General features: G+C 42.6%; 1 protein-coding gene across 1 annotated transcript; it reads right to left on the bottom strand.

Annotated features, from left to right (window-relative positions):
- Positions 1–10,496: 10,496 nt before the first annotated feature.
- Positions 10,497–20,903, bottom strand: LOC139409228 (RNA exonuclease 1 homolog). Its single transcript, XM_071154083.1, has 16 exons — positions 20,552–20,903; positions 18,080–20,052; positions 17,759–17,860; positions 17,449–17,665; positions 16,972–17,129; positions 16,741–16,878; positions 16,441–16,564; positions 16,112–16,237; positions 15,866–16,003; positions 15,658–15,771; positions 13,494–13,567; positions 13,149–13,259; positions 12,914–13,029; positions 12,661–12,799; positions 11,856–11,976; positions 10,497–11,752 (listed from the first exon to the last, which is right to left on the bottom strand). Exons 1-16 carry the CDS (start codon positions 20,736–20,738, stop codon positions 11,664–11,666), a joined length of 3,927 nt encoding a protein of 1,308 aa, XP_071010184.1. The 5' UTR covers positions 20,739–20,903; the 3' UTR covers positions 10,497–11,663.
- Positions 20,904–23,392: the final 2,489 nt, after the last annotated feature.

Genomic DNA, 23,392 nt, shown 5'->3' with positions numbered 1-23,392 from the left:
TCACCATCAAGCAGGTACGTTTTTGGCAGCTGAAATTAGGGTTAATAACTGTAGTGGATAGACATGGTATTACTGGGAATTTGGAAGACTGATTGGGTCGAAAAATAGTTGGAAGGGTGAAAAAATGTAATAACTGACAAAACGTTAAAATGTTTTCCTGTTGCATGGAATGTTGCATGAAAATAAAGTACAATTATAATTTTTTTAAGTAAAATTGTGTGGAACAGGTCATAAGAAATGATTGTGTTGTAAAAGAAAAATGTTTACTTTAATATGTTCATGGTAATCTTATCAAAAGAAGACAGAGCAAGTTCATACTCCTGATATCAGACACATTGGAGCAGGAACAGTTTAAAGAACAAACAACTATCCGTTTATACAATGTTTCTTTTATCTTGCCCATTCACTGAATTGTGTTTTAATATTCCTCAGATTGGTAAAAACTACAGGGGAGCCAGAGAGGGTGGAGGGGGCAGGTTTTGTCTTCTAAAAGTGTTTTTGTTCATGTCTCCTGTTTAACAGATGTTTCAGTTGGAGAGCAGCAGTCAGAGCACCCCCTAAAGCACCGCTTTCTCCTTTTCCCTGTCTTTAATTACTTATCAATAGTGGACATTTGTATTGACAAGCACCTGTCAAGAGGCAAGCTTTGTAGTTGTCAGTTATCTGTGGGATAGCTGCTCAAAGGAGAGGCCCCTTGGACACCAACTGGATCGATCGGCACGCAAACACAATACAGAGGCTTTCAGGCCTGCCTTGTCAGGGCTGTGGCATGAGGACCAGAGGAGAGCGGGGAAGGGGCTAAAGACTTCTTCATTGGAGGAAATCGATGGGGCCGGCTGCCCTTTGACCCATAGGGGACAGGAATAGCGAGCGGCGGGTCAGTAGCCCTTCTTAAGCCCCAGTGAGTGTTAGGATCACGCTGTGAGCCCTGACACTAGCTATGACACACACACACAGCTTAGACTGACAATGACCTCACGTACACACCTAATAATGGAGCTATAGTGGCATCTGTGTTGTCCCTGTAACATAGGATTACTGCTTTAGAATAGAACTTGACTAAAACTTATGTGGAGTAATACTGAATGCTCAGGACATAGAACCAGAACAGCATATCTTGATGCCAATGCAAAGTTTTGAAAACCTCTGCGGACTGATTCCTACCAGTTGCTCTCAAATTGTTCAACCAGCTTCTAACCAATCTATCATTCTCATCTAATAGATATAGAGTTGCGCATTGAGATCTCTGACACTCATTGATTTTGGTGAACTGGGCACTAGTAATTCCATTCTTATGAAGCCTAGAGACATTAACTTCATATGATCTCCACCCAAACCCTAGGGAGCTTTGCCAGAGGCAGCTCATCTGGCAGATCAATATGAGAGACTGAATAAAGAACAGTCACTTAGTGGGGCAGCATGAGTCTGAGTTAATGACCGAGAGCGGGACAAGCGGCTGCTAGGCCGTCTGGGGGGTCAAGGGCAGCAACGGAGGGCCGGCTAGAGGCTGGCTAGGACCAAAGAGAGCACACAAGTGACCTTTTAAATGGACTCGCCTATTATGGGCCATAATCCAAACTCTCAACAAAGGCGTCAGTCAACTTGCAAGCAGCCGCTATGATTCATACAGATTTGGAAAGAGAATTTAAATTATATTTTTCAGTTTCTGTGCACAAGTCATTTCACTGTATGGGACAATTCAAATTGCTATATTTTTGTTCAATATGAAATTCTAATTCACAAAAGCTTGACCCCTTTTCAGTCTTCAGCACCAACACAAATATGCTGCCGTCACAATATGGGCAATTCCACAGAAACCGAGTGATGCTGAGACTCAGATTTTTCACTTGTATGCCAAACAAACATTTGTTTTGCAAAGTTAAACAAACCATACAACTCTATGCACAAGGACTAGTAATGACAGTACAAACAGCACAAACCGTCATTTTGTTACCAAATTTTGCATCTGCACTGTTCTTGAAGTCAACGTGTTTTTGTAAAATCTTATGGAAATTGTTAAAAGTAGTTCTTGTGCATAGAGTTGTATGGTTTGTTAAACTTTGCAATCACTGTTTTATGTTTGGCATACATTTTAAAGTGAAAGATCCGAGTCTCAGCATCATTCCATTACTGTGGAATTGCCCATTATGTTCTTGATGCATAGTACAACTGGCATAATACAGGAATATGTTATACGAAGTAATATTTTTATAGATAAATGGAAACCTAACCAAAGTTGATGAAATGTTTAAAACCAGTAAGAGTGAGAGGGATGTGGTCAGTGTTTTATCTTGAGGGCAAACCCAGCTTTATCCCAGCATGGGGTCATGTGTGTGCTCCGTCAAGCAGTCGCCACCAAGCGACCCCCAGCAGGCAAAGGTGATCAGAGAGCACGCACTGATCGATTTTGATGATGAAGAAGACCTCTAAGCTGCTTCGCCCCACATGCTCAAATCGCTGCCACACTCAAACACTAGGAATCTCCTCCCTGTCACTAGAACATTGTGTGGTTATTGATCTGTGCTAACTGGGTCTTTAATACCTGGGGTCTAGAAGATCTCTGGCCTGAGTTGGGGAAATGCATGCTGACACGTGACGGGAGAAGCTCAATAGGCAAACATGCAGAGCCTGGTGAAAAAGAAAGGATGGGCCTCTCCATTTAGCATTTCTGTCCCGTTTTGTATCCCACACAATCATCTGCTAAGAAAAGGAGACTTAATACCAGCGCACCTGCCGTAAGAGTATACACAAAAGGAAGAGACTTTTACTGTACAGTGCCTTCAGAAAGTATTCACACCCTGTGACCTTTTCCACATTTTGTTGTGTTACAGCCCAAATGTTTTATTAACTGAATTAAGAGATTGTGTCACTGGCCTACACACAACAACCCCATCCCGTCAAAGAGGAATTATATTTAGATGTTCTTTATTTTTTATTAATTAAATATTAAACGCTGAAATGTCTCAAGTCAATAAGTACTCAAAGCCCTTTATTATGGCAAGCCTAAATATGTTAAAGTCATATACAGTTGAAGTTGGAAGTTTACATACACTTAGGTTGGAGTCATTAAAACTCGTTTTCAACCACTCCACAAATTTCTTGTTAACAAACTATAGTTTTAGCAAGTCAGTTAGGACATCTACTTTGTGCATGACACAAGTCATTTTTCCAACGATTGTTTACAGACAGATTTCACTTATAATTCACTCTATCACAATTCCAGTGGGGCAGAAGTTTACATACACTAAGATGACTGTGCCTTTAAACAGCTTAGAAAATTCCAGAAAATGATGTCATGGCTTTAGAAGCTTTTGATAGGCTAATTGACATCATTTGAGTCATTTGGAGGTGGACCTGTGTATGTATTGTAAGACCTACCTTCAAACTCAGTGCCTCTTTCCTTGACATAATGGGAAAATCTAAAGATATCAGCCAAGACCTCAGAAAAAATTGTAGACCTCCACAAGTCTGGTTCATCCTTGGGAGCAATTTCCAAACGCCTGAAGGTACAAAAAGTGCAAATCAATCCCAGAACAACAGCAAAGGATCTTGTGAAGATGCTGGAGGAAACCGGTACAAACGTATCAATATCCAAAGTAAAACGAGTCCTATATTGTCATAACCTGAAAGGCCGCTCAGCAAGGAAGAAACCACTGCTCCAAAACCACCATAAAAAAAGCCAGACTACGGTTTGCAACTGCACATGGGAACAAAGATTGTACTTTTTGGAGAAATGTCCTCTGGTCTGATGAAGCAAAAATAGAACTGTTTGGCCATAATGACCATCATTATGTTTGGAGGAAAAAGGGTGAGGCTTGCAAGCTGAAGAACACCATCCCAACCGGGAAGCACGGGGGTGGCAGCATAATGTTGTGGGGTTGCTTTGCTGCAGGAGGAACTGGTGCACTTCAAAAAATAGATGGCATCATGAGGAAAGAAAATGATGTGGATATATTGAAGCAACATCTCACGACATCAGTCAGGAAGTTTGGTTGTAAATGGGTCTTCCAAATGGACAATGACCCCAAGCATACTTCCAAAGTTAGGGCAAAATGGCTTGAGGACAACAAAGTCAAGGTATTGGAGTGGCCATCACAAAGCCCTGACCTCAATCCCATAGAACATTTGTGGGCAGAACTGAACAAGCGTGTGCGAGCAAGGAGGCCTACAAACCTGACTCAGTTACACCAGCTCTGTCAGGAGGAATGGGCCAAAATTCACCCAATTTATTGTGGGAAGCTTGTGGAAGGCTACCCGAAACGTTTGACCCAAGTTAAACAAGTTAAAGGCAATGCTACCAAATACCAACTTCTGACCGACTGGGAATGTGATGAAAGAAATAAAAGCTGAAATAAATAGTTATCTCTACTATTATTCTGACATTTTACATTCTTAAAATAAAGTGGTGATCCTAACTGACCTAAGCCAGGGAATTTTTTACTTGGATTAAATGTCAGGAATTGTGAAAAATTTAGTTTAAATGTATTTGGCTAAGGTGTATGTAAACTTCTGACTTCAATTTTAAGTTGCATGGACTCACTCTGTGTGCAATAATAGTGTTTAACATGACTAGCTGATCTCTGTACCCCACACATAATTGTCTGTAAGGTACCCCAGTTGAGCAGTGAATTTCAAACGCAGATTCAACTACATAGTCCAGGGAGGTTTGCCAATGCCTCGCAAAGAAGGGCACCTATGGGTAGATGGGAAAAAATAAATAAAATCAGACCTTGAATATCCCTTTGAGCATGGTGAAGTTATTATACTTTGGATGGTGTATCAATACACCCAGTCACTACAAAGATACAGGTGTCCTTCCTAACTCAGTTGCTGGATAGGAAGGACACCATTCAGGGATTTCACCATTAGACCAATGGTGACTAAATCAAATCAAATCAAATTTATTTATATAGCCCTTCGTACATCAACTGATATCTCAAAGTGCTGTACAGAAACCCAGCCTAAAACCCCAAACAGCAAGCAATGCAGGTGTAGAAGCACAGTGGCTAGGAAAAACTCCCTAGAAAGGTCAAAACCTAGGAAGAAACCTAGAGAGGAACCAGGCTATGTGGGATGGCCAGTCCTCTTCTGGATGTGCCGGGTGGAGATTATAACAGAACATGGCCAAGATGTTCAAATGTTCATAAATTACCAGCATGGTCAAATAATAATAATCACAGGCAGAACAGTTGAAACTGGAGCAGCAGCACGGCCAGGTGGACTGGGGACAGCAAGGAGTCATCATGTCAGGTAGTCCTGGGGCATGGTCCTAGGGCTCAGGTCCTCCGAGAGAGAGAAAGAAAGAGAGAATTAGAGAGAGCATACTTAAATTCACACAGGACACCGGATAGGACAGGAGAAGTACTCCAGATATAACAAACTGACCCTAGCCCCCGACACATAAACTACTGCAGCATAAATACTGGAGGCTGAGACAGGAGGGGTCAGGAGACACTGTGGCCCCATCCAATGACACCCCCGGACAGGGCCAAACAGGAAGGATATAACCCCACCCACTTTGCCAAAGCACAGCCCCCACACCACTAGAGGGATATCTTCAACCACCAACTTACCATCCTGAGACAAGGCCGAGTATAGCCCACAAAGATCTTCATCACGGCACAACCCAAGATCACATCAGTGACTCAACCTACTCAAGTGACGCACCCCTCCTAGGAACGGTATGAAAGAGCACCAGTAAGCCAGTGACTCAGCTGCTGTAACAGGGTTAGAGGCAGAAAATCCCAGTGGAGCTAGGGGAACAGGCAAGGCAGAGACAGCAAGGGCGGTTCATTGCTCCAGTGCCTTTCCGTTCACCTTCACACTCCTGGGCCAGACTACACTCAATCATATGACCCACTGAAGAGATGAGTCTTCAGTAAAGACTTAAAGGTTGAGACCGAGTTTGAGTCTCTCACAAGGGTAGGCAGACCATTCCATAAAAATGGAGCTCTATAGGAGAAAGCCCTGCCTCCAGCTGTTTGCTTAGAAATTCTAGGGACAATTAGGAGGCCTGCGTCTTGTGACCGTAGCGTACGTGTAGGTATGTACGACAGGACCAAATCAGAGAGATAGGTAAGAGCAAGCCCATGCAATGCTTTGTAGGTTAGCAGTAAAACCTTGAAATCAGCCCTTGCCTTGACAGGAAGCCAGTGTAGGGAGGCTAGCAACTGGAGTAATATGATCAAATCTTTTGGTTCTAGTCAGGATTCTAGCAGCCATATTTAGCACTAACTGAAGTTTATTTAGTGCTTTATCCGGGTAGCCGGAAAGTAGAGCATTGCAGTAGTCTAACCTAGAAGTGACAAAAGCATGGATACATTTTTTTGCATCATTTTTGGACAGAAAGTTTCTGATTTTTGCAATGTTACGTAGATGGAAAAAAGCTGTCCTTGAAACAGTCTTGATATGTTCTTCAAAAAAGAGATCAGGGTCCAGAGTAACGCCGGGGTCCTTCACAGTTTTATTTGAGACGACTGTACAACCATTAAGATTAATTGTCAGATTCAACAGAAGCTCTCTTTGTTTCTTGGGACCTAGAACAAGCATCTCTGTTTTGTCCGAGTTTAAAAGTAGAAAGTTTGCAGCCATCCACTTCCTTATGTCTGAAACACATGCTTCTAGCGAGAGCAATTTTGGGGCTTCACCATGTTTCATTGAAATGTACAGCTGTGTGTCATCCGCATAGCAGTGAAAGTTAACATTATGTTTTCGAATGACATCACCAAGAGGTAAAATATATAGTGAAAACAATAGTGGTCCTAAAACGGAACCTTGAGGAACACCGAAATTTACAGTTGATTTGTCAGAGGACAAACCATTCACAGAGACAAACTGATATCTTTCCGACAGATAAGATCTAAACCAGGCCAGAACTTGTCCGTGTAGACCAATTTGAGTTTCCAATCTCTCCAAAGGAATGTGGTGATCGATGGTATCAAAAGCATCACTAAGGTCTAGGAGCACGAGAACAGATGCAGAGCCTCGGTCTGATGCCATTAAAAGGTCATTTACCACCTTCACAAGTGCAGTCTCAGTGCTATGATGGGGTCTATCTATATCTATATGTATACATTGTTTGTCTTCAGGAAGGCAGTGAGTTGCTGTGCAACAGCCTTTTCTAAAATTTCTGAGAGGAATGGAAGATTCAATATAGGCCGATAGTTTTTTTATATTTTCTGGGTCAAGGTTTGGCTTTTTCAAGAGAGGCTTTATTACTGCCACTTTTAGTGAGTTTGGTACACATCTGGTGGATAGAGAGCCGTTTATTATGTTCAACATAGGAGGGCCAAGCACAGGAAGCAGCTCTTTCAGTAGTTTAGTTGGAATAGGGTCCAGTATGCAGCTTGAAGGTTTAGAGGCCATGATTATTTTCAGCATTGTGTCAAGAGATATAGTACTAAAACACTTGAGTGTCTCTCTTGATCCTAGGTCCTGGAAGAGTTGTGCAGATTCAGGACAACTGAGCTTTGAAGGAATACTGAGCTTTGAAGGAATAGCTTTGCGACAGTATCAAAAAGGAATTTTGGATTGTTCTTATTTTCCTCAATTAAGTTGGAAAAATAGGATGATCGAGCAGCAGTAAGGACTCTTCGATACTGCACGGTACTGTCTTTCCAAGCTAGTCGGAAGACTTCCAGTTTGGTGTGGCGCCATTTCCGTTCCAATTTTCTGGAAGCTTGCTTCAGAGCTCGGGTATTTTCTGTATACCAGGGAGCTAGTTTCTTATGAGAAATGTTTTTAGTTTTTAGGGGTGCAACTGCATCTACGGTATTGCACAAGGTTAAATTGAGTTCCTCAGTTAGGTGGTTAACTGATTTTTGTCCTCTGGCGTCCTTGGATAGACAGAGGGAGTCTGGAAGGACATCAAGGAATCTTTGTGTTGTCTGTGAATTTATAGCACAACTTTTGATGTTCCTTGGTTGGGGTCTGAGCAGATTATTTGTTGCAATTGCAAACGTAATTAAATGGTGGTCCGATAGTCCAGGATTATGAGGAAAAACATTAAGATCCACAACATTTATTCCATGGGACAAAACTAGGTGACAGTGAGTAGGTCCAGAGACATGTTGGACAAAACCCACTGAGTCGATGATGGCTCCGAAAGCCTTTTGGAGTGGGTCTGTGGACTTTTCCATGTGAATATTAAAGTCACCAAAGATTAGAATATTATCTGCTATGACTACAAGGTCCGATAGGAATTCAGGGAACTCAATAAGAAACGCTGTATATGGCCCATGAGGCCTGTAAACAGTAGCTATAAAAAGTGATTGAGTAGGCTGCATAGATTTCATGACTAGAAGCTCAAAATAAATTTGCTATTGTAAATGTTAGCCACACCTCCGCCTTTGCGGGATGCACGGGGTATATGCTCACTAGTGTAGCCAGGAGGTGAGGCCTCATTTAACACAGTAAATTCATCAGGCTTAAGCCATGTTTCAGTCAGGCCAATCACATCAAGATTATGATCAGTGATTAGTTCATTGACTATAATTGCCTTTGAAGTAAGGGATCTTACATTAAGTAGCCCTATTTTGAGATGTGAGGTATCATGATCTCTTTCAATAATGACAGGAATGGAGGAGGTCTTTATCCTAGTGAGATTGCTAAGGCGAACACCGTCATGTTTAGTTTTGCCCAACCTAGGTCGAGGCACAGACACGGTCTCAATGGGGATAGCTGAGCTGACTACACTGACTGTGCTAGTGGCAGACTCCACTATGCTGGCAGGCAGGCTAACAGCCTGCTGCCTGGCCTGCACCCTATTTCATTGTGGAGCTAGAGGAGTTAGAGCCCTGTCTATGTTGGTAGATGAGATGAGAGCACCCCTCCAGCTAGGATGGAGTCCGTCACTCCTCAGCAGGTCAGGCTTGGTCCTGTTTGTGGGTGAGTCCCAGAAAGAGGGCCAATTATCTACAAATTCTATCTTTTGTAAATAAGTTACAGAGTTGAATGGCTGTGATAGGAGAAAACTGAGGATGGATCAACATTGTAGTTACTCCACAATACTAACCTAAATGACAGAGTGAAAAGAAGGAAGCCTGTACAAAATAAATAATATTCCAAAACATGCATCCTGTTTGCAATAAGGAACTAAAACTGACAAAGAAATTAACTTTATGTCCTGAGTACTAAGTGTTATGTTTGCGGCAAATCCATCACATGGCGGTTTTGGAGCAGTGGCTTCTTCCTTGCTAGGTGGCCTTTCAGGTAATGTAGAAATAGGACTCGTGATTCTGTGGATATAGATACTGTTGTACCCGTTTCCTCCAGCATCTTCACAAGGTCCTTTGCTGTTATTCTGGGATTGATTTGCACTTCTCGCACCAAAGTCTGTTCATCTCTAGGAGACTGAACGTGTCTCTTTCCTGGGCGGTATGACAGCTGTGTGGTCCCATGGTGTTTATACTTGCATAATATTGTTTGTACAGATGAACGTGGTACTTTCAGGCGTTTGGAAATTGCTCCCAAGGATGAACCAGACTTGTGGAGATCTACAAAAAAAAAATCTGTGGTCTTGGCTGATTCATTTGGATTTTTCCATGATGTCAAGCAAAGAGGCAGTGAGTTTGAAGGTAGGCCTTGAAATACATCTACATGTACACCTCCAATTGACTCAAATGATGTCAATTAGCCTATCAGAAGCTTCTAAAGCCATGACATCATTTTCTGGAATATTCCAAGCTGTTTAAAGGCACAGTCAACTTAGTGTATGCAAACTTCTGACACACTGGAATTGTGATACAGTGAATTAAGTTAAATCTGTCTGTAAACAATTGTTGGAAAAATTACTTGTGTCATGCACAAGTTAGATGTCTTAACCGACTTGCCAAAACTATAGTTCGTTAACAAAAAAATTGTGGAGTGGTTGAAAAACTAGTTTTAATGACTCCAACCTAAGTGTATGTAAACTTCCAACTTCAACTGTACACTGGAGTTGCTTACCAAGAGGACATTGAATGTTCCTGGGTGGCCTAGTTACAGTTTTGACTTAACTCTGCTTGAAAATCTATGACAAGATTTGAAAATTGCTGTCTAGCAATGATCAACAACCTTGAGCTTGAATAATATAAAAAATAATGTGCAATATTGTACAATCCAGGTGTGCCAAGCTCTTAGAAACATACCCAGAAAGACTCACATCGCTGCCAAAGGTGATTCTAAACTCAGGAGGTTGAATAGTTATCTAATCAAGATATAGAGTTCAATTGTTTTTTATTTTTTACAAATGGTTAGAATTTTTCTTCCACTTTGACAGAGTATTTTGTGTAGATTGTTGACAAAATGTTTTACAATTAAATCCATTTTAACCCCACTCTAACACAACAACACGTGGGAAAAGTCAAGGGGTGAGAATATTTTCTGAAGGCACTGTATATGCACAGGATAGGCAGGATAGGCACTAATATTTAAGTAAACCACCTACATTTGGGCAACTATACACAATGTTTATTACACTTTGACATTGGCAGCAAAAATAAATTACATAAACCAGATCTTTTCAATCTTTTTAATAGAAAATAATAAACAAAACAAAAAAAATACAAAAGGAAACAACTTACAGCATATTTACAGCACCAGTTTTTACCCTCATATGTTATACCATATTTAACACAAAATTATAGCCTTTAGCTACTATAAACAATTTGATATCTGTCTGCATTGAATAACTAATTGTTGCATAATGTGGACATAGTTTTCTACATACCCTGGGAGTAATAGGTTCTATCTGTGTGGCTATAAAAATAGCCCAAGTTCACTTTCATGCAGTGCACAGGACACAAAGATAGATAGTGAGATTTGATGGTCAAGCTATTCAACACAATATCTCTAATCAACCATACCAGGACAATTTTAGACACATAAATATTTCTGTTTTGGGGTCTGACTGTCATGATTAATCAAGTTTGAGAGTCGACAAAATACTAAGAGATCGACCACATTTCATCTAACAGCACAGATGTGGTACAAACTAAGTGCAAACCCCAACACCAAGTGCATGTGTGGTGGCACCGTTCCATGTCTGAGAATAACCATGTTTAGACAACGATGTAGCAAGTTCTTCAGTACCAAGTCTTCAGTACTGTATTCATTCAACACAGATGAGGTACTTTAGCCCAATAGGAGAAGAGAGCATTTCTATAGTGCAAGTTGGGCCAAGGATGCAGCTCAGCAGCAATAGAATGTTATCCTTATTCACATAACAATAACAATGTGAACAAGAACCCACCCAGTCTTTCAGAGTTAGATCGCCAGAGGAGAAGAATACATACCAACAAAAACTGGTGACAATCATGATCATGGATTTTCTAAATAAAACAGGAACAGTAAATGAAAACACTGTTGATTTCTGCCTTTTACCAACTAACTCTATCGAGGGCTCTGGCTCTGCTGGAACTCCAACAATGTACTCCAGCAGCACCTGTCCACTATGGCCTACCTGACCAGGCAACACAGTGACTTGGCCATCCCTGCAGATCTCTTTAGAGGAGCCCATTCTCAGCATCTTGCTCCCTGTCACTGCCAAGGTCCCACCACAGTATAACTCAAGTGCTGTGCGGTTGGCCTCTCAGACAGACAGTTCTCTCCAGGGCCCTCAGCTCCCCTTCTCTCCCCCTCCCTGTCTGTCTCTCTACAGCGGTCTGGTTAGAGGGGAGCAGAAGTCATCTCTTCACCTTGGCGTCTTCTCGGATCTTCCATATCATGAGCTCCATGCAGGCGCAGGCGTCCTCACTGGAGTCATGACCTTCAACTGAAACCAGAGGGAAATGGCCTACTAGTGATTTGTTGACATGTGACCAATGTATATCATACAGAGGAACAATAAACCGTGTAATGAGGGTTTAGCTGCTCACCGCTGTCCTGTATGATGCGTTTGAGGTGGTCTGCCATGAGGTTCCTCAGGGCCCTCTTGTATGGCAAGCCCAGGCGATGGGGGAACACAATGGCTGTGTCCACTACAGTGCTGTGTATGACCTACAAAGACAGCATGAGATACAGAGTGAGGGCCATTACACAGACACATCTACCTACGTCGTACTATAGTTGTGAGGATTGATTCCCATTCAAAATCCTATTTTCCCTAAACAGCCATTTTTTGTATTCTACCCCTTTTCGCCCCAATTTTGTGATATCCAATTGCGATCTTGTCTCATCACTACAACTCTCCAATGGGCTCGGGAGACGCAAAAGTCAAGTCATGCGTCCTCCGAAACATGACCCGCCAAACAACACTTCTTAACACTCGCCCGCTTAACCCGGAAGCCAGCCGCACCAATGTGTCGGAGGAAACACTGTTCACCTGACGACCGAAGTCAGCCTGCAGGCGCCCGGCCCTCCAAGTAAAGCACCACCAGCCAACCCCTCCCGTAACCAGGACGATGCTGGGCCAATTCAGCGCCGCCCTATGGGACTCCTGGCCACAGCCGGTTGTGACACAGTCCGGGATCGAACCCGGGTCTGTAGTGACGCCTCTCGGGAGACCCCACTAAAATAGCCTTTCTACAACTGAGGACCGTCAAAATGTCCAAACTTCTCTGAATTTTTGTTGGTTTTCTATTCGTGTGAGGACTTCTGGAACTCACACGAATAGTATAGTAAAACACACACACGTAATGCCCAGAGGGCAATCAGATTAGGGGAGTATATGTGTGTGTGTACCTTGAGGGCAAAGAGGTCACTCTCCAGGCTGTGTCCGATGAGGATGGACTCAGTGCTGAACATGTTGAGGATCACAGCCTGCACGTCTCTCAGGGTGATGGTCGCATTCTCCAGGTCCTCCTCTGTTACACCCGAAAACCTGCGCAAACCATGATGAAAACTTGTATATTTGTCCTAGCGTGTGTACGCGCATATGCTAGATATTGTATATCTCCACACTCAAGATTGAAAACTGTTATTCTCGATTCCTTACCGTGTGTTGTAGTCAACCACTTTGCTTTCGGGTTTGACAAATGTGTCATAGATGACTTTCAGCTCAGAGTTGATAACAGTCACCCTGGTCAGCTCCAGACCCTGCTTTGTGTAACACTATTACCAAGGAGAAAGAGAGCGACAAAGACGACACATTATATAAGGTATTAAGATGCCCTCTCAGCACTCATACAGCTAATTGTGCCCAAAGAAAAGCAGTGCAGCAGCAAGCTCACCATCTCACAGTCCAGGGCGTAGACTCCACCGTTGCCGTCTGGGGGCAGCTGTTTCTCAAAGGTCTGAACATAACCGTCCAATGATTCTTTGCGTCCGTCCTGAACGTGTTGCTGTGGACAGACAGGAGGCAAGGTGAAAAATCAAATGGCAGGTATTAGTTGATTCTTAAAATGTAACACAAACAGAGAAAGTATTCTGCTTTGAATGGAAGTCATCAAGCTCAATAAGAACCAGTCACGATGTGCCTTGGACACCACTGCCCCCTTGTGTTCCCATTGTTTCTCAGTTCAAACTCAGTATTGACATTATTACTGATCACACAGCAGAACTGTTAGGTGTGTTACCTTAGACACAGAGCAGCCAGGAGAGCCCACAGTCCCTGAGCAGCAGCTGTAGTTGGTCTCCCAGCCTCCCGACACTGTTACCACAGACACACAGAAGCTCTTGCTAGTCCAACTCAAAATATGACACTACATTCAAATCCTAACATTCATTTTACAACATGCACAAATTCAATCACTGCAAAAGTTCATAGACAAATACAGTAAGCTCCAAAAGTATTGGGATAGTGACACCATTTAAGTTGTTCTGGCTCTGTACTCCAGCACTTTGGATTAGAAATGATACAATAACTATGATGTTAGCGCAGAACGTCAGCTTTAATTTGAGGGTATTTTTTATCCATATCAGGTGAACCCCACTTTTTGTACATAGTCTCCCCCATTTAAGTTTGTTTTGGTTGTGTTACAGATATATTTGCGCCCAATAGAAATTAATGTTAAATAATGTGTCATTTTGGTGTCACTTTTATTGTAAATAAGAATATAATACAATAAACAGGGGAGGTTAGCATTTTTGGGGGGGTATGATATTTGTGCGTCTAACTTTCTCACTCATCATTATTCATTCAGGATTATCTGTAATCATGGTAGCATCCATATGAATCTAGAAGTGTTTAGAAACATATTCTATTCTTATATACAATAAAAGTGACTCCAAGATGACACAATACATTATTTACCATTCATTTCTACTGGGCACAAAATAATCTGAAACACAACCAAAACAAGTCACAAGCTAGGAATATGGGAGCAAATACTAAACTTGTGACTACTTTATTACACACAAGTGAATTTGTCCCAATACTTTTGGTCCCCTAAAATGGGGAGAATATGCACAAAAAGTGCTGTAATTTCTAAACAGTTAACCCGATATGGATGACAATACCCTCAAATTAAATCTGCACTTTAACCCCAGTCATTGTACCATTTCAAAGTGCTGAAGTACAGAGTCAAAACTCCCAAATTGCCACTAACCACATTTCCACCCAACTATTTCGTGCAGATTAATTACCTGACGCATTAAAAAAAGTTACAATCGTGCTGATGGAAACATGAAATGTCATAAAAAATGTATCAATTACCACAATTTGTTCATTCGATATGGTGGGATCTTTTTGGGTCTGTAAAATTAACTGAGGTGGAAACGCCTTTATTCGCAAATATTGAAATAATAACCATCATATCAAAGTCACGCTATGACATGTTGTGTGGTCCTCCCACTACGACTCATCGGGAAAGCATGCAGTTTGTTACAGATGAAATAAATTATGATGAACTTCACAAGGTGGTGAAAGTGCACGGTGATGAGCTTGATGCTCAGTTCCAATCAATATCAAGGGTCTTATTCTGATGAAATGATCATCGATGCTTGGCTGCCGTTTGACAAATACAAATAATATCTCTCTCATCCATAATAATCTCATAATGTAGGTAGCCTACCCGCACTATCTGAGTGGGTACATTTGCTATATAATGCAACAGTTTATTTTTGACAAGACCATCAGTAAAGTTGAAAATGCGATGAAAACCCATTTAACTTTCATTTGGTATATGGGAATTTAACGGGAAAAGTTACACTACATTACCAAAAGTATGTGGACAAGTGCTCGTCGAACATCTCATTCGCATTAATATGGAGTTGGTCCCCCCTCTGCTGTTTTCCACTAGATGTTGGAACATTACTATGGGGACTTTCTTCCATTCAGCCACGAGCATTAGTGAGGTACGGCACTGATGTTGGGTGATTAGGCCTGGCTCACAGTCGGTGTTCCAATTCATCCCAAAGGTGTTCGATGGGGTTGAGGTCATGTCTCTGTGCAGGCCAGTCAAGTTCTTCCACAACGATCGACAAACCATTTCTGTATGGACCTCGCTTTGTGCACACCTGTCAGCAACGGGTGTGGCTGAAATAGCCAAATCCACTCATTTGAAGGGGAGTCCACTTACTTTTGTATATATAGTGTATTTTTATGTGCACTACGTCGTCACGCACAGCCTTTTATCCGCAAAAAGTCTGTTTGCTCGAAACATCTCTGGTGGGAAAATGCACATATTGTTTTATGCAGATTTGAGAATATTTGCATGAAAATATGTTGGAAAGTGGATGGAAACCTAGCTAGTGTCCAAATACTTTTGAAACTCACTGTATACACACAGACAGACCTACCTTTATGTCTGCGCAGACGGCCCCAGTGGTGATTACACTCCTCCTTGCGAACACAGTTGCCGTTGGCGTTGATCTTATACTCGGCCCCACATCGACAGCACACCTTGGCAAAAGCTTTGAACAAATCAAAAAATCTGTTAGTCTGGCAGAGAAGGATTTGATCCAACCAGACTGAGGAGGGTGTGTAGAGTGCTTTGTAGAGACTTACGGTCAACATTCTTCTTTTCCGGGACGTTGTGGACCACGGCTCGACCTGAGCGCTCAGGGTGTGGCCTGGGGTATCCATGCTCCTGCAGCTGCTCCTCCGTCATCAGATAGTCCCTCAGCTTCCTGTACAGCCTGACACCTGCAGCCGTGCAGACAACACATAGCTAAAATACAAAGCCCTTCCTGCCTAATCAAACATCTACTGCCTGTAATACCAGCTCCAACCAGAGGAGGACTAGCTACTCACCACTGAGTTTCTCCTCCTGTTGCTTGCCAGTCCTGTTGATGGTGAAGCTGGTCTTGGCAGCGAGGCGTCCCCCCAGCACTTCCTCATGGGACTGGGCCTTCCTGTTCCCCACCACTGCAGGGCTCCCTGAAAGAAGACAAACAGGCTGATTAGACTCTGATCTATGTTAGTTTGGTTCTTTTCACCTAACGGTAAAGGTTGCCATTTTTGGAGGGAGATTTTATCCTAGATCTGTGCAAAAGGGCAACGACTTACAGAAGCGCTGCAACTACACCAAACGCCATCTGTTTGTAATTGCTACATAGTTAATGTATGTGTCAGTGACATACTGGCAACGGGTGAGGTGGGGGAGCTGCTCTTGCTGCGTAGCTTCTTTAGTGTGTTGACTGCCACGTTGAGGTAGATGTTCTTACTGCTGCTCCGGTCATACACCACCTTCTCCTCCTCCAGGGCCTAGAGACACAGTCCACTGTTAGAACTTCAACTCACATCAAATATTTCACAAACATAACTCATCCACCCTTTTCTAAAATGGGATACCACTAGCAGTGCCATGAGCACACATACTTAACAGTAGACATGGATAGATTAAATGATAAATCAGTTCAACCCTGTGTGGTCTCACATACCATTTGGAAGGACAAGTCTTCAGAGGGGCAGAACTTCATACACTCATCTATAAAGTTGTTGAGGTATCGCTGGCGGACGTTGGTGGGCACTTTGGCTCCAAACTCAGTGGGAATCACTGGGCGCTTCATGGCAGAGCTCTGAGAAGAGCATAAAAATAATTTCAACTAAATAGACACAAATGTCCTGTTTTCATGATAATGTTCTGACATAATATAAATTCCTGGCGTTACCTTCATTGTGGGAGTGTGTGCCACCCTCTTCTGTGCAATAGTGGTGGTGGTCTTTGACAGGATGCCGGCTGATGTCTGGGCCTTCACAGAGACACCACCTGGGAGAGTCCTGGTGAGCGACAACACTCTGCTGCCTGCTAGCTTTGCCTCGACAAGACCTGTAGTCAGATAAAGAAAGGATTCTCAACAACACATTCCTTAAATGACACTTTTCTGGTCTCATATTTTTGGGCTGTCGTAATGCATACAAACTCCGTGTTAGATCAGGGTTTCCCAAACTCGGTCCTGGGGCCCGTGTGCACGTTTTGGTTTTTGCCCTAGCACAACAAAGCTGATTCAAATAACCAACTCATCATCAAGCTTTGATTACTTGAATCAGGCAGGGGGGGCAGAACTGAGTTTGGGAAAACCTGTGTTAAGATGACATGACCATATATGGGGTGAAAGATAGAACGGCCATAGGCCAAGCATTCGTACCAGACTTGGAGGAGGATGGTAAGGGGGTGGGGCGGTGGGCTACTCTCTTCCTCTCCCCAGGGAAGGGACTGAGGCTTGGCCTGGGTCTGGGTGTAGAGGCAGTCTTCACGGCTGCTGCAAGCTGAGAGGCCTGCTGCTGGGCAATCTGCATGCGCTGGTAACAGATCTCCTGGGCAGTCAGTCTCCTGTACGACGGAGGCTTTGGTGTTGCCTCAGTCTGAAACACAGAATCCAGTTTGTATTCAATGAAAGGCTTTTTGCTACGGTGGTTACCATAGAGATGTGGGTAAATACCAGAGAACAAACTCACACTTCCTTTGGCAGAGAAATGTGAAACCCTCTTCTTCTGCCCAGGAAAGAGAGTAGTTTGATTGCTGTCTGTGGCATCCTCATCATCAGAATCTTTAGAGGGCTGGGAAAAAGAGAGGAAAAACTGAGCAGATTTACATTTCACACAATATTTAATGAACAGAATGTTGGAAACAAACACATTACATTCAGTGCCATTCTAAAATGAGTTACACACATTTTTACTGACCTATATGAACAGGATACACTGCAGTGAATGCTAACCTAAGGAAATATTGTACAATACAACTTGTAATGAAGGGAAATGGCAATCTATGGGTACCTTGGCTTGCCTTCCCTTGTCCTCTGTCTTCACATCCTTGGATTCATTGAAGATCCGTAAGCACTCCTCCATTGGGTCTTCATCCAGGTCAAAGTCCATGTCCATCTGCAGACCGGAGTAGTCCACCCCACCACCATCCATGTCATCATAGCCTCTGTCATTCTCTGGACCAACGTCATCATCCTCTGAGGATGAGGGGGTGAGCTCTGAGGCATTCCTCTTATTCAAATGCCCCCTCTTGAAAGCAGCAGCTGACTTCCTCACAATTTTCTCCTCCTCGTCATCCTCCTCGCGTTTCTCCTCTGCACTCTCATCCCCAAACAGATCTATGTGACTCAGAGATCTTTGTTTCACCTTTCCTGTTTTGCCATCCAAGAAGCTTCTGCTGTTTTTCTTCACCTTGTCTTTACTGCTGTTAGAACTCCCTTTGCTAACTTTATTGAAGCCCCTTTCTCTTCCACTGCTGTCATGTTTACCATTCTTGTGTTCTTTAAACTTTGAAGTGTCCTTTTCCTTGTCTGAAGTCTTCAGTTTTTTACTATCCCCACCCCCCTTTTCTCTCTCACTCTTGCTTGACGCCCCTTTTATTTTGTCTGTCCTTAGCTTACTCTTTCCATCACTTCTCTTTTCTTCCTGTCCCTCCTTGCCTTTGTCTATGGATTTATCCTTTATCTTGCTTTTCTCCTCTTCTTTCTTTCCCTGATTCTTGCTGTCCTTCTTTGCAGTTTCGTGGCTTGATGTCTTTGAATCACTTATTTTCTTACCGTCCCCTGCTCCTTTTTCTTTACTACTACCACTCTTTTTACTGGACTCCTTTTCAGATTTATGCACCTTCTCTACTTTGATGATCTTCGTGTGGCTGGTTTTACCTGGCACTTTTTCAGTTTCTGGTTTGTCTTTTTGCCTTGCTACTTGTTGGTTCTCCGAGTCTTCCTGCTCTTTAGCCTCCCGACTCCTCTGTTGTTTCAGCCCACCTAGAGCTCTTTCAGTCCTCTCTCCTTTTTCCTCCACTGACCCACTGCTACTCTTCCTCCTCTGCAGACGGCTGAGAGAGGTGGGTCGATACTCTGTCCCAGAGCTCTCCTCATCAGACTCAGAGAAACTGACAGTGTACTTCAGTGGGTCTGGTATCACCTGTCGAGGCTTCTTAGTGGTTGGCACATATTCCTCATCCGTTGACAGCTTTCCTGTCCCTGACAGGTGAGGTCTTTTTTTCACTTCTCCCTTAGAAGCACCTATCCTCTGGTCTTTCTTATCCTTGACAGCAATTTTAGCTGAATAGTTGGAGAGAGGGTCATATTCCATGTCTGTGGATGGTTTAGAATTATCCACTGTGTACTTGTTCTTGGAGAAGGACGCATTATTGGAGTACTTAGGACTAGTAGGGGGAGAGGGTAGATGAGGAGATCGTGTTCGAGGAGCAGGCTTCTTCAAAGCTGTTTTGGTAACCGAGGTGGGCACATATTCCATGGAGCTGGCATGGTTGTCCTTGCTGTCAGAGTCCAAGGTGTACTTACTGGAGCGAGGGGTGGGATTATAATCAGCTGTTGTGGTCATCTGATAACTGCCTGGGTCATACGCCAAGTGGGATGCCACGGCCTGTGGTTTTGGCCAGTTAGCCATCACTTTGGGGGAACTGGCAGTAGGATCATATTCCTGGTCCCCAAATCGTGATGGTGGTTTTGGCACCAGCTTGGGGGAACTGGCAGTAGGGTCATATTTCTGGTCTCCAGTTTGTGAGAGTGGTTTCAGCAACACTTTAGGAGAACTGGCAGAAGGGTCATATTCCAGGTCCCCGATTTGTGAGAGCTTCTTCTTTTCCCGCTCCACCTCACTGCGTACCGCCTCGATGGCACGATTGACCAACTCAAGCTCGAGGGCACCCATGTCCACTGTTGCAGCAGCAGGCTCCCCATTCTGTTGCTCCTCTGGTCTTACTACCTCTGGGTTGAATGGGTCATAGCCACCTTGCTCTGAAGGAAGCCATTAGATACCAATTAGGATTAGCAAATTGTCAAGCATGTTCTATGGTAAACATAATCCAAATTTTTAAGGTACTCAAACAGTTCAGTTGAATGTTATATTATGTCCCTACCTTGCATCGAAATAAGGTTTCAAATGCCATTGTCAACAAACCTGACTTGTCACAACACGAAGAACCATTGAGTTCTACGGGTTAAGATAAGGACACCCCCTTACCTCACTCTGACTTTACTAGCTAACATGTACTAGCTAGCTAGTTAGCTAATGCAGCCATAACGAATTACACAGTATAGCCGATTGAGGATTTATTTAATGTACAATATGTGATGTTATCAACCCCTCAGTAAGGCGAAATATATTTTTTATATTTCACAATGGTTAAAATATTTAGCTAAACACTGTAGCTAACGTTATGCAGCCACTGCGACAAACACTGGATAGCTAGCTAACATAGTTAAGTTAGAGGAATACAAAATAAATGCAAATCACCCTTTTGTTTGGAGTAAAGTTCTTTTGATGTTCTAGTGTCATTTGAGCCATACGACGCACGTCTATGTTTGCTGTGTCTGAAGTGGCAGTATGGTCTGTTGCACCCATATTTGCCGCTTTTCCCATTGCAGCTATCCGTGTAAAACGGGCAGTCAATTCCACGGAAGAAACCGGTGGATCTCAGCATAGTCTTCCTAGACCTCTCATACCCGCAGAATCGAGACTGACAATTTGGTGTAGTTCGTTTTTTAGTTGTAATAAATCGAGAGGAATCCACTTGTCACATAGCTAGGTACATGTAAAACAACAATACAGCATCCCTACGACGCCATGTTGGATGGCAAAAAAAGCTATCGCGAGAAGCCCAAGTCGCACATATAGACGTATATGAGAATACCATGTACTTGCCTGTGGAAATTCAGGCCAAGGCAATGAGCACATTGTCAGTGTCCTGAAAGCTACCCACGGCATACTTGCGTTCATTTTCACCTTGAAATTGTGTTAATTTGCCATCTCTTTGTATAAACGTGACTAAGGACTTACGAAAGTGACTGAACATTAACAGCTCACCCTGATATCTCAGCCTTGCTGACAGGTAACAGCAATACTAGCTACCTCACGCTTCTGCAAAAAAGTGGTAGCACCCATTAGATTGGTCTTGGAAGTCTGTCAGTGTGTACAATGAGTTGAGGCACAGTAGTCAGGTCCAAGGTAGCCTAATGTGTTCAGTTTTCCTTCTGGCGTTTACACAGGCAGCCAGATGCTGTTTTTTTCTTCACTAATTGGTCTATTGACCAATCAGATCTGAAAGAAACTGATGTGATTTGTCAAAAGACGTGTGTGTGTGTGTGTGTGTGTGTGTGGGGGGGGGGGGGGGGGGGGGGGGGGGGGTCAGAGTTGGCTGCCTGTGTAAACGCAGCATTCTATAGCATAATAGCTGTAACTCGATCGGTGTTCAGGATTAAAGAAACCAGACAAAAGTTTATTTCACAAACAGTTGTTTTTTTCAGTCCTTATATGGTAATCAGAACAGCTGACATCTTGATGAGAAACTGCACTCGTCCTAATCACACATGTAGGGCTATAAGAGAACGAAAAATGAGTTTACCAGAATTGCACTGATTTGAGATTGAATGTGGTAACATCTGTTTCAAACAAAATTTCAAATTGATACACACACACACACACACACACACACCATCACAAAATACACCCATTTACTTGTCTGATTATTCAATTTTGTTGCCAAAATTATTTGTACTCAGAATTTTGGCAAAATGCGTTTTAACCTAATACTACGCCAATTAAGGATATGAGTCTATAAAATCAATAGAACCATAAACAAATAATATCCCCGCTTTAAAAAATAAAAAAAAGCCGACATAATGGGCATGCACCCAGTAACCCAACCATACCTTCCTGAGCTGAACCTCAAAATCACCGACTCGCATACGAGACCAGCTCTGCCCTTTTATACATGTTCTTCACCTGTTGCGCACAGCTGATCTATTAAACCAATCAATTATGCAAATTGTTGGGCTATGTAGACCTAATAATAATAAATTAGAATGTATGAAACTTTTATAGCGTTTTTCTATTATCAGTGCTATGCTTGGGCTAATAACCCTCCTGCTGTGTTCCCGTCGAAATGGACCGATTTACAAGTTTTCTCTGAAAAATGTAGTTCATTTAATCTGATTGTCATAAGGTTCCATGAATTTGTCCACACAGGGCATCTGAACACACAAAATACATTTGGATGATTTTCATAAAACGTGGGGTGTTTTATTTGACTTTTGTACACATATGGTGTTCCCGGTCAAAAATGACCAGTCATTAGAAATTAATAGGTGAGACTACAATTAGTGTATAAAATTGAGTTCTGGCACATGCTCATTCATCAGATGGACACACTTCCTCTCCCAGACCCCCACATGCATGTGTGTTTGAGCACACACACACACACACACACACACACACACACACACACACACACACACACTTCACTCACCTCACTCTCCTTCTTGGCTTCCATGGCAACCCCCACGAGAAGGCTCTTGTGAGGCTCTTGATCATATCTTTGATCATGACACTGGTGAGAAGGAGAGAGGCCAGGACACTGACAATGAAGATGCATTAGAGGAAGTAGTCTGGAATAAATAGCACAATATGTTTCATCTGAGTATTTGTTATAGTCAAATAAATCCATATATTATGCTTTTTTTACTCAAAAACGAGTTGTATGAGCTCAGGTCAATGAGGCCTACAGGCCATAAATATCAAATAGAAGTTCAAAACGTATAATGTTCACAATAACTTAAGTTGATAAAAAAGATTTAACACAACATTAGGTGACAATATATGGATTGTTATGGATTTATAATCAGCTATAAACTATAATAATTTTGGAGCGGGAACACAGAATTAATTAACACAAAACGAACACAATAGGAGGGTTAATTAGACTATAAGGAACAAACACTTTTTTTCATGATAGACATTCAAGTAAATAAGTCGATTAAAAGCAAATGCATGCATTTTATTACTGTGTATAGTTGTCTTTGACTTTGCTTGAAATAGTTGTGTGTCTACTGTGTCATAAATAAGAACGCAACACGCAATCGTTTATGACGCTTAGACCGCTCCAATGTAGGTTCTTGACGGATTTTCTAAACGCACCATTAACGGGGAAAATTCTGAACACAAAATGTAGTAAGCTAGCTAGATGATGGTTTCCATCGCCAATATGTTTGCTACCACAAATAATGATTTCAGCAACGGGTTGAATGTCTCTTCTCGGCCTCTATTCCTGGGTCTTGATGTGGCAATCCTTATCAAGAC

This window comes from Oncorhynchus clarkii, chromosome 5, assembly GCF_045791955.1.
Source record: "Oncorhynchus clarkii lewisi isolate Uvic-CL-2024 chromosome 5, UVic_Ocla_1.0, whole genome shotgun sequence".
NCBI lineage: Eukaryota > Metazoa > Chordata > Actinopteri > Salmoniformes > Salmonidae > Oncorhynchus > Oncorhynchus clarkii.
This window is presented reverse-complemented; position numbering and strand designations above follow the sequence as displayed.

Excerpts from the sequence above, each read along its gene's own strand:
- LOC139409228 (XM_071154083.1), bottom strand. The coding sequence starts at position 20,738 with ATGCTGAGATCCACCGGTTTCTTCCGTGGAATTGACTGCCCGTTTTAC. Across the intron at positions 17,666-17,758 it reads ATTTCTCTGCCAAAGGAAGT|ACTGAGGCAACACCAAAGCC; the intron begins GTGAGTTTGTTC and ends TCTGTGTTTCAG. Across the intron at positions 11,977-12,660 it reads GTGACCTCTTTGCCCTCAAG|GTCATACACAGCACTGTAGT; the intron begins GTACACACACAC and ends CTGTCTTTGTAG.